This window comes from Eptesicus fuscus, chromosome 18, assembly GCF_027574615.1.
Source record: "Eptesicus fuscus isolate TK198812 chromosome 18, DD_ASM_mEF_20220401, whole genome shotgun sequence".
In the NCBI taxonomy this organism is placed as follows: domain Eukaryota; kingdom Metazoa; phylum Chordata; class Mammalia; order Chiroptera; family Vespertilionidae; genus Eptesicus; species Eptesicus fuscus.
In genome coordinates this window covers 45,846,033-45,860,387 of record NC_072490.1, presented here as the reverse complement: position 1 = coordinate 45,860,387, position 14,355 = coordinate 45,846,033, and the positions used below count along the sequence as shown (strand labels likewise).

At 48.8% G+C, this 14,355-nt stretch overlaps 1 protein-coding gene across 2 annotated transcripts in view; it reads right to left on the bottom strand.

Moving 5' to 3' along the window:
• The window catches only part of FLNB (filamin B), a 135,442-nt gene that overhangs the window by 81,194 nt on the left and 39,893 nt on the right, over positions 1-14,355 (bottom strand). For both annotated transcript variants that reach the window (XM_008146303.2, XM_008146305.2), the window contains exon 2: positions 1,403-1,651. In XM_008146303.2, coding sequence (XP_008144525.2) covers positions 1,403-1,651 — 249 coding nt within the window. The remainder of the gene's footprint in view (positions 1-1,402; positions 1,652-14,355) is intronic.

Below are 14,355 nucleotides of genomic sequence, written 5' to 3'. Positions count from 1 at the left end.
CACAGTTCAGGGATTTTGTGGAAGCTTCACTACTTAAACTGGATTGATTCAATCCCTGGTCATCAGTGATTAGCTCAATCTCCAGCCCCTCTCCCCTCTCTGGGGGTTAGAAGAGCAAGCTGAAAGTTCCAATCCTCTAATGGGTGGGTTCCCTGGACAACCACCCCCCATCTTTGGGGTTTTCCAAAAGTCACCTCATTAACATAAATTCAGGTGTGGTTGAAAGACACCATTATCGTGGTTCTTGTCACTTAGGAAATTCCAAGGGTTCTAGGAGCTCAGTACCAGGAAAGGGGACAAAGACCAAATATATATCTCTTATTTTAAGTCACAAGATCACAATCTCATTCTTGGATGTATCTAAAAAGACTGAACTAGAGTCCTGTATAATTTAAAAAATCCACTTGCTAAAAGGCCAAACCTAGAATTATCTCAAAAACCTTTGAAAGCACAAGAAGTATTTAGGACTAGAGTAAAAATCCCCACATTTAAACTGGAAAGAGATATCCTAAAATGAGTCTCTGGATGTAAGCAAGGATGAGGGCACTGGGCAATGGCCTGCTGCTGAGCTCCGAATTACTTCTGATGACTCCAGCTTACAGAATGAGGCCTAGAGTCAGCCCTCCCCCTGTACCCAACTGACACCAGACAGTTCTGCTTTGAGCATGTTGAAAAGCACTAGCTTACTAAATATTAATGTGGCCAGCACATGCATAGCACTCAGTGAATGGAAAATATGGTTATTAGAGTTTTTATTAAAGAAACTTTTGAGAGATACATATAAACATAGGCTCTGGTTTTTCTATTGAATGTGTACCAGCAAACTCTACCCACCAATCTAATCCCTTCATGAGGATAATTACTGTCTCGGGGCACACTCAGCTACTCAGGAAAGGGTGGAAAAGGCTCCAACTGGACCCTGACCAGGCTCTATTTCATAGCAACACAGAAAGAAAGGGGCGGAGAAAGCCTTATTTGGTCAAACCAGTGGTCGATAAAAATGGGTACTTTCCGCTCAATGAAAGTTTTTAGATTTTCATGCCAAGCCACCTAACAGGCCACTTGTTTTTGCCAAAGGCTATGGGAAACTAGGCACCAACTGTGGGAAGCAGCAGGACTTTGGAGTCTAGAAACTAAACCCAAGGCCTGGTCCAAGCATTAAGGCCTTCACTGGGAATTTGGATAAATAACTGAATTCAATGCTCAAACAAGTCCCTGGACACACCTATAAGACATGCCGTTGGAGAGGGAGATGGAGTCATTTTCAGTGCCTCTTGCTATCTTACAATGGGCTAAAACCAGGAGAAATACACCAATCACAGCAAACCTAGCATTCCCAGTGAAAACCAAGAAATTCAGGGCCCATCCCAAAGAGATGGCTTAGGTAACCATGGGCACTTACCTGGGGCACAGCTGTCTACCAGGGCACCCAGGGCTTTGCCGTCTTGCCAGTTCTGGTTAAAGTTGGTGATGGGCAAATAGGGGATCTTGTTCTGAATCCATCCCAGCAGCCTCTGCTTCGGCGTCTGCTTCTTGGCATCGTCATCCCCTTCGTCCTCCCACACGGGCATGGAGATGGAGTAGTGGAGGATCAGGGTCCATACCAGGCCCAGGATGAGCTTCAGGTTCCCGTCCACGATGGCTTTGCTATCTGGGGAGAGAGGCCGAGGCTTAGTCATTCCTCTGGGTTGCACCAGTGTGAATCATGCTCTTTGTAGAAAAGGAAATGAAGTCCTCATCTGTTAGAGAATCGTACTGAAGCATTTAAGAGTGAAGGGCTACAATGCTGGAATTTGCTTCAAAATATCTGAGGATAGGAATAGGTGAAGTAAGATTCCAAAATGTTGTAAACTGGTAGCCTTGGTACATAAGAAATGCATTATGCTATTATTTCTGCTTTTGTGTATGTTTGCAATTTTCCATAATAAAAAAGTTTTTAAAAGTCAAGTGTTCGGTATTCCGTTTCAGGGGAAGACCCTTAACCCCATCCTCCTGCTCATCATTCAATGGCCAGATCTGGCGGCTGGTGGCCCTTCCCTCCCACCAGCTCTGTGACCAGGACTCCTCAGCCTGAGCACCTGCTGGGGAGAAACGGAGCCTTCTTCATCTTGGAGCTCCCCTCCCTGACCCACCCACCCACCACAAGCCACCTGAATGTTGGTTAAACACACACCAAACTGCACTTAAAATGAGACCCAACTACAACCACATGAAAAATAGACTCACGTGCTGATAAAGAGGAAATGGCATGCCACTCAAAACCGAAAGGGCGCGATCTTTTCTTTTTTTTAAATTAACCTGTTTAATGTTACATCTTTTACAAGAAAAGACTCTCCTAAAAGGCCACACCCAAAACCACAGAAACCAAAGGTAATTTCATGGTTGCAGATTCCGTCATAATAAAACCTGATCATGTAAAACTGGATGAGTAAAGATTATCATGAACTGGCTGGTAAGACCAACTAACTTCGAGCAATCCTCTCATTCAAAATCATGGTGCCCAGTGATATTCTCTGTAATGAATTGTATAAATAATAAAAGCCCATGATGTTTTATGTCATAAATTGTATAAATAACAGCTTTTAAGCAGATCTGTCTACATTAACTCACAGGCCCAGTGACAAAGGAAAATGCAGGGCTCCTTGTCCAAAAAGTATTGAGAATTTCAAGACAGCAGAGCATTAAAGCAAGCACAGAACCTTCTGAGCACAGGGCCCTGCAGAGCCGCACTGGCCGTGTGACCGGGAGGCCAGCTCTGCTGCCCATGAGGGCCCATGGTCAATAAAGCAGCAACAATCTGCATAAACACAGGACACGGCCCAGAACCCTAAAATCCATGGAATTCACCCACCAGACCACACATTTCTCCAGCCGGCAGCCTCTGACCATGACTGAATTTGGGGGATTAGGTATCCTATTATGAGGCTGTCTGTAAGTGCTACCAACTGATCCTAAGAAATTCCAGGTCACACAACGTTCCATGCCAGTTTTCTTTATTCCAGCTAAAGGGAGAAGAGTGGGGTGAGGGGAGAGAGGAAGTGAATGCTTATGAATGGTTAGAGTAACAGGGGTGCAAAGGTGGGGGGCTGGCCTTGAACAGGCCCAAGTCTCATCCAGCCACAGGCATCAGTCTGCCAAGTTCAAACTTCCCTCAGTTGTGCGTTAAATGTTTTTCAAATGCAAACTTGCAGATTTCTTTCATAAATCAAACCATGAAACCAGTTTGCTCTGTCTTTACCCAGCTTATACACGCATGCTGGTCTCAAGGAATGAGACGTGAATCTTTTTCAAAATGATTTTGGGGCAAATATGACCCAGTAAAAGTCTGAGCCAAATTTCTGAAAAATTCAATGCCCAGAACTTCTGTTTCCAATGAATCTGAGGTGGGTGTCCAAATGGGGAAGCCCCCATTAAGGTCGCACTGGGATAAATGATACTTTTGTCCTGCTGCTCTACGAGGCTGGAGGGACGGCCATCCTCACTCCGAGAGTGATTTTGACAGGTGAAGGTTCAAATGCTCCCCCGAACTCTTGGAACAATAAGATGGCGACGTGCCCAAGCCTGCCCATGCCCACCGACATGAAACAGGAGACTCCCAACGCCGTGAAAATGAAATGCCACACGGCATCCCGGTGCCGATGTCTGACCAGCACAGCAGATCACAGAACTTCCGGACCCGAGTGTGTTCCGTGATGTTTGTGCGGAGTGTGAAGGCAGAGCCGTCAGCCAGAAGCCTCTCTGGCAGGAGAGCTAGTGAGCCTCTTTCAGGAACACAACCAGCCAACGCCACCGCGCCCACCCCACCTCCTGGAATCTGCTGCGATTGACAGGGGGTTGGAATCCATCCACAAGTTTCAACTCCCCAAATCACAACCAATCACAATCCCCACGTAACTGGTCCTGGCTCTGGACAACACTGACCCTCAAACCACATCCACCTTCTGGAAGCACTTAAAATTACCCAGCATTGCTCAGGATTGAGGGCAGAGCCTTTTTTTTTTCTTTTCTTTTCTTTTTTCTTTTTTAATAGCTAGAAAGTTAACTTGAGCTACTGCAAATTCTAGGGTGGAATGCTTTCACGTCATTTCAGCACATCAGTGCTCCAGGCCTTGTTAAGCAAAATTCTGGAATGGACGCATTTACGGGGGTGGAAAGCAGCTATTTTTAGGCCATCTTCAGAAGCGTCTTGGAAACAGCGCCTTTGTGAGCAAGTTCCGCAGAGGTAAGTGGGGGTGATCTTTCATCTCTACCGTATCAGGAGGATCGGATCCACACAACCATCTATGCACCTACTATGTGCACCGTGCCGACCTTCTCTCCTGGCTGTGCCAATTAACCGGGGCAATGGGGCAGGGCCCGGGAGGACGAGCCTGAGCAGACTCCATTCCACACTCCTGCTCTCCTAGGTAAGGACAGCGGGTCACCCACTGGCCACAATGCAGCTCGCTACTGGGTCAGAAATAGCCATGTGCCTGTGCAGGAATCAAGGAGGAGATGGGGTTTCAGAAAACCTCCTTCTACTGTGCCTGGGACAATTCACCCCCCATACTCGGCACACGACTCGGCCATCGACTCGGACATCGGGGGAGCTACTGCTACAGGCTCTGCTCCGGGCCCTCTCGTCTCTGTTACCCACTGAGAGGCAGTGTGGCTAGTGCAGGCTCTGTCCACCCTCTCTGAGCCTTATTTCTCCTCATCTACCAAATGGCAATGATCACAGTCAGCACTTCATAGGGCTGCTGTCAGAGTCAGTGGGTCTGCCCGGCCAGCGTGGCTCAGTAGTTGAGCATCGACTTATGAATCAAGATGTCACAGTTCGATTACTGGCCAGGGCACATGCCTGGGTTGAGGGCTTGATCCCCAGTAGCGGGTATGCAGGAGGCAGACAATCAATGATTCTATCAATGATTCTCTCTTATCACTGATGTTTCTATCTCTCTTCCTCTCCCTATCGCTCTGAAATCAATTAAACACACACACATACACATATATATTTTTTTAATTTTTTAAAAATATATTTTATTGATTTTTTTACAGAGAGGAAGGGAAAGAGATAGAGAGTTAGAAACATCGATGAGAGAGAAACATCGATCAGCTGCCTCCTGCACACCCCCTACTGGAGATGTGCCCGCAACCAAGGTACATGCCCTTGACCGGAATCGAACCTGGGACCCTTCAGTCCGCAGGCCGACGCTCTATCCACTGAGCCAAACCGGTTTCGGCTATTTTTTATTTTTTTTTTTTTTTAAAAAGCAAGTGACAGAGAATGCCATGAGCAAAACACAATGTCACAATGCCTGGTATGCAGTAGGCATTAATGTTACCTCCTTCCCCTACTTCATTCACCTAACTTCTGAGTACCTGCTATGTGCCAAACACTCTCTCCCAGAACCAGAAGGCCAGAAGCTATAATCCCAGTGTTGTGTGCAAGAAGCAAAAGGAAAAAAAAAGTACCTCGTGAATTAATAGGAGCATGAAATGTTTAATATGTCACTTCTCTGAGCCAAGCAACTCATAGGTCATGAGACTTGGCGGTCCCTCGTCTCTGGTTCCAAGAGGAGGCTGAGACACAACATTGAACATGTAAGGACATGTGAACCCAGAGCATGTAAGGGAGGTGCACAGGGGGACACATCCGAGCTGAGTAGTTTAGGAGACCAATGAGCCTGAGATGGCAGCCAAAGAGGAACCAGAGTCACCCAGGAACAGAACTACTGGTCATGTGTCAGACTTCCTAAAGAGAATATGGTTCAAAGAACAGCCCCCCTGGGCCAGGTCTGGCTCCTCCTGGACTTCCTGGCTTCACACTGCCCGGGGTTCACCTTCCCTCCTAGGCCCCGGCCCGCCTGGCCTGGAACTCTCCCCCCAGACCCTCTCTTGACCAGGCTATTGCCCTCTTCTTTCAGTGCACCTGCAACTGTGCTGAAATCACCTGGGCTGGGTCTGCCTCCTCTGCTCAGGGTCAGCTCCACAAAGGCAGGAGTGAGTCATTCTGCTCCCTGCGGGTCCCACAGCCTGGACACCTGGACCAGCTGCCACACACACACCTCCCTACCCTCATCCCCCTCCCCCCCTGGTGCTGAATGACAGGCAGTGCTGCCTGCTGGAGAGTGGATGCAAAACGTGCATGGACTTCTAAACGGCTCCAGACCGAGGCCACCTCTGAACCCCCAGTAGACAACACACCATGTGACACTGAAGGGAAGGCCGGGGCAGGTCCTTAGGGGTACAGGCCCTGCAGGTGTAGGCTCGGTGCCACCATACAAGCCGTGGGACCCTGGCCAAGCAATCCAATCCCTATATGGCCCAGTTTCTTTATCTGCCAAATGGGGATAATGTTGGAACATGAGCGTAGGGCTACTCAGAAGGCTAAATGTGATAACACATTTGAGCACTCAGACCTCCACACAGTTTTCAATAAATGCTAGTATTCTTACCACCACGACTTCAGCATTCTTTTATCAAGCTTGAGCCAGAAAGGACAAAGGCAGGAGGGAAAAGTGAAAGCCTAGCTGTTACAGGTGGTGACCTACATGTCTGCACTGGGGTTTCCTATCAGCCTTGATTGCCTGGGTGAGCTGACAGCAGCAGCATCCTGTGAAAGGGCACCCCCTCCCCACCCCCCACGGCTACCCCACAGTGCAGAGCTCGGTCAACTGGACCCAGAACCCACTGGCAGACCCAGCGCTCACGGACATCCCAGGTGGCCTGTGCCGTTTTCCTCCGTCCTGCCTTCTTTTCCAGCCTGAACAAACCCTGGCCAAATTGTAGGCCTTGGTTGTCCCAACAAGCGAGTGCCCTGAACTAAAAGGAGGCACTTTACCTATCAAAACCTAGCCCAGATGCCACTCATTCCTGAGGCCATGTTGAGGAGGACCTCACTCAGCTGCCCAGAATGGGGGTCACATTTCTGCGGATACAACAGTCCTCCCATCCACTCAGCAAGGACAGACTGCGCACCTTGGCTCAGGTGCCCAGAGGTCCCTGGGCAGGATGAAGGGAGCCAGGCTGGCTTCGCTCCAGGGCTTCGAACCAACAAAGGACAAGAATTACAACCAGGTGACTCACTCCTCTGATGACTGAAGGAATCTGTGGCTAAAGCCACTAAAATCCTTCCTCCCCGTCTCCCAGGCACGCAGCTTCCTACTAGATTACCCTTCCCAGCCTCCCTTGCAGTTTGGTGGTGTGATTGCCTCACCAATTAACCGTGAGCACAAGGAAGCACGCCCTCACTTTGGAGCCTTGGGCAGTGGGTGTGCCTTGTCCAAACTCTCCCCGCTACTGCCAGCCAGAGTGCCTAACGTCACCATCACTTAGCTTTGACTTGCCCTAGGAGAGGCCAGGCAAGGGAGGAACCTGGGTCCAAGAATGGGATGCCCCACCAACCTGAAGACTGAAAAAGCCACTGTTTTCTTTTTTAATCTATTTGTTACAGCAGTTTAACCACCACAAGAGGACAGGATGTTCTGGGCCTTGAAGACCTGGAGTCACATGGGTCTATTTCCATTGGCGAGGTAAAATACAAATACAGGGCACAATAAAGTAAGAGTAGATTGGGGCACTGGGTCAGCTGGATTTCCGATTCATTTTCCTGCTCAAGAACTGCTCAATAATAACAAAGGAACTGTCTGAGTTAACAATTTTTACATATCACTATGTCAGGGTTCAGTTAATAAAAAGCTCACCCAGCCCTGGCCAGGTAGCTCAGTTGGTTAGAGCGTAGTCCCGCTACGCCAAGGTTGTGGGTTCGATCCCTGGTCAGAGCATATACAAGAGTCAATCAATGAAGGCATGGATGGGTGGAACAAGTTGATGTTTCTCTCTCTCTCTCTCTCTCTCTCTCTCTCTCTCTCAAAATCAATAAGTAAAATTTTTAAAATAAATTCATTCGGAAGGTCTTTTTATGTTACAAATTTTTCAAGAGATGATACAATAGACCAGGGGTGGCAAATGGCATTGGCTCGTGAGGTGAAAACTCAGGGTTTTGAGAAAGATTCTGGGGCATTATCTGGATTCAGCAAGAAAGACTGCCAAAATGGATCACCAATGTCTGCCATGAACAAGGCATGGGAATGGATGCTCGGCGAGGAAGATTACTGTGCAGATTAGCAATGTCTACCCTGGGCACAGCATGCAGTGGCAGCCGGGATTTCTCTGCAACAGAATTGAGTAAACATTCCCAAACCACTGATTTGAGATTTCTACTATAGGCAACTACACATCTTTATGCATAACCTCAGACTGCAAATTTTCACTTGGCCAACCATTCCTTCTGTTCTCTCTCACTTGCTGGTCAATTTTTTTCTGAAACGGATTGGAGCAAATTATTTCCTAAATACTTCTTTTTATTTTGGTATAGAGTGTCTGGTGGACTTTCAGCTCGTGGACACTATGGTGATGTACTGCTCCGTAATTTATCCCAAACGCCCTATTTCCTGGTTAAGATGCATCCTTTATTTAAAATCTGCATTTGCATCATCACCCAGTGGGCTTTCTTTTCAATGTCACTTTTGAAAAAATTATCACTTTTGAGAATTACTTTACTAGTATATCTAGCAACTAAACTGCATTGGACTAAATGAGATGGTCTTATTAAAGGGCCCATACTTAGTAAGTCTCTTCCTACTTAGTACTACTGGGAAAGCCTTCAAAAGTTAGACTAAGGTTAAAGAAAGAAGGAAAAAGGAAGAACACCCCCAAATGGCCCAAGCAGTACATTCTAAACTAGGGTGTGTGTTTTTTGTTGTTTTGGGGTTTTTTTGTGTGTTTTGTTTTTATTGTTTAAAGTATTACAAATAGTAGTACATATGTCTCCTTTCCCCCCCCCCATTGTAAACTAGGTTTTTTACTTCAAAGACACAGGTCCCTGTGGCTTTCCGTTGCTGCCACACAGTTGTCCTGGGCGACTAGCAGGACAAGGGCCCCAAGGGACTGAGCATGGGGCAGAGGAGCCCCGAGTCCCCACTGGGAGGCTCGGGTAAACCCCAGCGTGAGCTCACAGGGCCTCAGCATGGTGGTGTCTGTCCCTCGCTCAGAGCTTCCAGCCACAGCTGCTCTGGGAACATGCCCAGCTGAAATAATAAACGCTGGCTGCGAACGGAGGGCTTTGTCACCTTTTCACGCCGGCTCAGTCTGCCCTGTGGCAAAGCCTGAAACACAGCTCACCTACCCTGTGCACGCGTGTGCAGCCCACGGGGAAGCCCTGGAGGAAAGCAGTGAGGGCAGGAGGAGCCACACAGGAAAGACTCCTAAGCGCCTCCTCTCTCTACATCAACAGCAACCGCCAGACAACAGCTCTGTCAACCAGACCTCCCCTCCAGCCGGGCTGGTGCCGCAGGCCTCACCTCCTGTGACCCTCACAGCAACACTTCAAGGTCATGGCTAATCCCATTTTACAGATGAGAAAACAGAGGCCCACAGAAGCACTTGCCAAAAGTGACAGAGAGGAGAGCATAGATGTAAACCCAGTTCCCTCTGGTGCCGGAGCCCAGACTCACCCCCTGCCTCTCTGAATACACACTATGTCACACGGCTCCACCTGGAGCGTGCAGCGTGACTCTCATTTCACAGACAGGGAGACTGAATGCCAGGAAGGAACCCAGCCCCAGGCCCCATGGCCAGGAAGTAGCCGTGCTTGTGAGGGGAAGCCAGGCAGAACCTCTGAGCTTCTAACTGCCCAGTCATGCCCACCATCCCCAAACTGCCAGGGTTCTGGAGAACGTGGTGGTCAGACGGCAGGGAGAGCGACAGTACAACGACTGGGGGTGCAAGCAGGAGTCGGAGCCGCATCATTTTAGTAACTACCCCTTGTCTCACCGTGACTCTCCGCTCCCACCACACCCCAGGAACTGGGGTTCTAACCCTGTCCCTGCATCTGGGAGACCCGCCATCCAGGCCCCACTGCTCCACCCAAACCTACTAACCTGTGTTTTCCCTGGGAAGTAGAAATGAGGATCACTCATAGGACTGAAAGTTACATTAGGAAAGCTCAATTGTCCTATTCATCTCTTCTTCTTACACCCAAACAATAACTTCCTAACTGCCTACCGAGTACCAGGCCCTGCGCCGAGTACAAATTATGCTTTTAAGTAAGAAAGTAAGTTAGACTGGCTTTAAAACACTCCACAAAGAGATGATATTATTATAATGAAAACCAGTGACCCCCCCCCCCCCCACCTCCTCTCCCCCAGGGTAAGACACTGAAGAGCTTTTAAGGGGAAAAAGAGAAAAATAAAAACCTTTTGCCTTTTGTCTCTCTCTCTCATATGCTAGGCCATGTTTCTGGGGGGTTTCCCCCCTCTTTTATAATTAAGACTAGAAGTTAAAAAAAAATAATGATGATGAACAGGATAGGCATTTACCCTTCCCCTGCAAACTTGTAAAAGCTGAGCGAGCCTTGTTACAGAATCAGATCAAGGTGACCTCCTCGGTCTGAGAGGGGAGAGACCAGTTTGCATTTCGCCCCCATCCCTCACTCACCTTACGTTACAATGCACACACGCCTAGGGAAATGGCAGCTGCCCAAAGGCTGTGAAGTCATAAAAGGAGCAAAACTCTCAATTTAAAGTCTCGAAAGGGAACCAAGCAGAAGAAAATTCCAAATAATTTATAGCTGCTGGCTCTCACCATCATCATCAGAAAGTGGATGAAGTTGGAGGAGAGGAAATTCTCAAAGGACAGATATGGGGGCATGTTCCCCACTTTACCTATACTGAACTTTTATTTATGTTTAAGTATATTTTTATTGATTTCAGAGCGGTAAGGAGAGGGGGAGAGAGATAGAAACATCAACGATGAGAGAATCATTGATCGGCTGTCTCCTGCACGCCCCACACTGGGGATCGAGCCCACAACCCAGGCACGTGCCCTGTCTGGGAATTGAACCATGACCTCCTGGTTCATAGATCGACGCTCAACAACAGAGCCATGCTGGTTGGGCTGTGGGGTTTTTTAAATATATTTTTATTATTTCAGAGAGGAAGAGAGAGGGAGAGAGAGATAAAAACATCAATGATGAGAGAATCATTGATTGGCTGCCTCCTGCATGCCCCACACTGGAGACTGAGCCTGCAACCCAGGCCTGTGCCCTGACCAGGAACCTGTGACCTCCTGGTTCATAGGTTGACACCCAACCACTGAGCCACACCAGCCGGGCACTAAATTGACACTTTTGAACAGTTCCTCCCCGTACCAGCTCAGCTGAAGGCTCAAATTTGTACCCCCATATTTGGATCTTCACCCCATAATCACACGAGGAGACCTCCAGATACACCAACACCCAAGCGTAAAGAGCATGGGGGGAGATGAGGGGGTAGGGGTGCAGGACTGAACCCACTCAAACAAAGGAGAGCTCACTTGCTGAAATAATCGGTAGTCACGTAACCCAGAGGTCAGGGACACAGAGTGAGTGCGTGATGGGGCAGTGAGAGCTCAGAGCCCTGCTTTCCCGGCCAAGCACCGTCTCGTCATGGCCCTGGGACTGGGATGGGTCCCTCCCCGGCTCTGCTCTCCATCTCACCTGTGAGGTGAGAGCCATACTGGACTCACCTCATGGAACTGCTATGAGGTAATGTGGTGTCGCAGGTAGCATTCTGCCTGATGATGCGTCCCCACAGCGGGGCCTAGCACAACTATTGTATTTCTACGATATTATACTCACACATCTGGGGACTAACGGTGCCCTGTCAGCATTGTGAAAGGTCCAGTCAATTCTCCTCAGAGCCGAATACCCCAGAACTCGGGCTTCCAGCACAGACAAGCATTCCATCTGCTAACAACCACAAGAGCCAGCCCCCCAGGGACCGGGATTAGAGCTGATAGAATCAAGATGTTCTCTGCTCAGTGGGCTGCTGGATGAACTGGCGGCCGGCTAAAATCTGCAGGCCACCCCAACTCCTCCAGCAGATTCCTGAGCGGTCTGCAGGGGCCAGGCCGGCCGCTGCCGACAGAAAATTAAATGCAAGGTCAATACGTTCAATTTGAAGCACAAAGTACTCAAGAAAGTTCCCGAACATGATTTCTTTTTCGAACGTGAGGAGGGAGAGGTTTGGGAACTAAAGCGATCTTTAACCAGGAGAGCAGCTCATTAGCATAACTTCGTGGGGGGCTGAAAACAACTTCCGTGCCTTCCCGTGAACAAGGGGTTAAATACACTTTACAGAACAGCCAGGGAAGAGAATAACAGGCTGCTGTGTAAAGAATGAGAAGGAGTTGTTTGTTTCAATAGGAACAGGCCTCCATGACATATCAAGGGAACTGGAAAATGTGTAGAGAACTATAGGTCGTGGTATTCTGTTTTTTGAAAAGGCCTGACTGCATCTGCAGGAAAAGGTACGGAAGCACGCACACCAAACTGTGCTCACTGGCTCTCCGGGAAGAAGGCCTGGGGACGGCAAAAGATGGACTTTGTTTGAATTCCTTTAAAATAAAAACTTTTTGAAACTGATTTGAGAGGGAGAGGAAGGGAGAGAGAGAAACACTGATGTGTTTGTTGTTCCTCCCATCCATGCATCCATTGGTTGATTCTCACATGGGCCCTGACGGGGGATCGAACCCACGATCCTGGCACATCGGATGATGTTCCAACCAACCGAGCTATGGGCCAGGGCTGAATTTTTTAACTTAAACTGCATACATTACTTTAAAAAAAATTTTTTGACACTCCCTTCCCCCCCAAAAAAGAAAGAAACCTAGTAATGTATATGTTAAGGAACTCTTCATTTGAACAAAATTGCTCGTCAGGCTCTACAGGCCCATGTGGGAAAACTGACAGGCTTTACGAAATGGTGACGAAAGCAACGGGTATGGGAAGTTTGCATTTGAGTCGAGTGGTGGATGGGGGGATTACATAATTGGGCTCATGGGTGCATAAACTCTCCAAGAGACAAGAAACTGGTCGCCGCCCGGCTGGCGTGGCTCAGTGGTTGAGCATCGACCTATGAAGCAGAAAGTCACAGTTCAATTCCCAGTCAGGGCACATGCCCAGATGGCTGGCTCGATCCCCAGTGTGGGGCGTGCAGAAGGCAGCCGATCAATGATTCTCTCTCATCATTGATGTTTCTATCTCCTTCTCCCTCTCCCTTCCTCTCTGAAATCAATAAAAATGTATTTAAAAAAAGAAAAAAGAAAGAAAGAAACTGCTCGCCGACACAGTGCACTTGCTTTTGGGTGGAGGAGGGTATGATTTTACCGTGTACGATGCTACTTGTCAACAAACAGATGGGGCTTTGCGGGTTTGCGTGGCTGTCCCTCTGGAAGTCTCCTCGGCCTGGCTTTCACACAGTGGCCATCCAAACGCCCTCAGGCCATTGCTCAGCCAGATGCACTGTTCCGGACCAGCAGTCTCCCTGCCTCAGGAGGTGGCCTTTGCAATTTCAAACCACTTGCCACAGAGTGGAAGATGTGGAAGAATATATTGCAGAAAGATGGAGTCCTCTCATTGCTTTGGGGCATGTTTTTCAAGCCAACCAACCAACCAAAAACAACAACAAACCCACTCCCCCACCTTCCTGATCCCTTCATAGCCCCCCCCCCCCCCACCCCTCAGTGCTCTTCCCCTGGTGCAGAGGCCCCGCCTCTCCGTGATACAGGGTGAATTCCCACAGCTGCCTTGTGAGCCACCACTATCAGCCCCATTTCCCAGATTTAAAAAAAAAAAGGATAAGCAGATAAACCAACCCCAAAGTCACACAGCTCCTAAGTGGTGAGGTTGGGATTTGAATTAGGCCATCCAACTCCAGAACCTGCTGTTGACATTCAGCCTGGAGACCCGGATGGGCTGCACAGGAAGAGGCCATACATGGACATAATGGCGATTACAAAGGCTTTCAAAACTGGCCAACGCCAAGGAGGAAATAAATGCCGAGGCTTACATCATCCTCCTAAAAGAGATTTATCGCTGTGCCCCTGAACTCTGTCCCACGACAAACGGCTGTGGCAGTGAGATAAACAGACCAAGCACATAGCAGGTCAGCTTTGCTGCTAAAATGGGAACACATTCTAACATTCCTGAGGCACACTGCCCAAGTGCACGGCAAGCAAGTGACACGGCTAAACAGCCACCACCCCACCCACAGCTGCCGCCGATGCCGCACACGCAGCCCGGGCCGCTGTACCACTGCCAGCTCTCCGCCTGGAGTCCCTGCTTGAGTCAGAAGCTGCGTGCCGCCCGGCAAGAACACCAGCTCTACCTAACCGTGGCTCTGAGGGACACGTTCTCAAACCTGGCCCTCCTCTCCTGCCACTTGGGCCATCTCCTTAAATCCACTCACCTTTCCTTTTTGCCTAAGTCTGACTTTTTCTATAAACACAGACAAGGATTCCATCTGCTAACAACCACAAAAACCAGCCCATCAT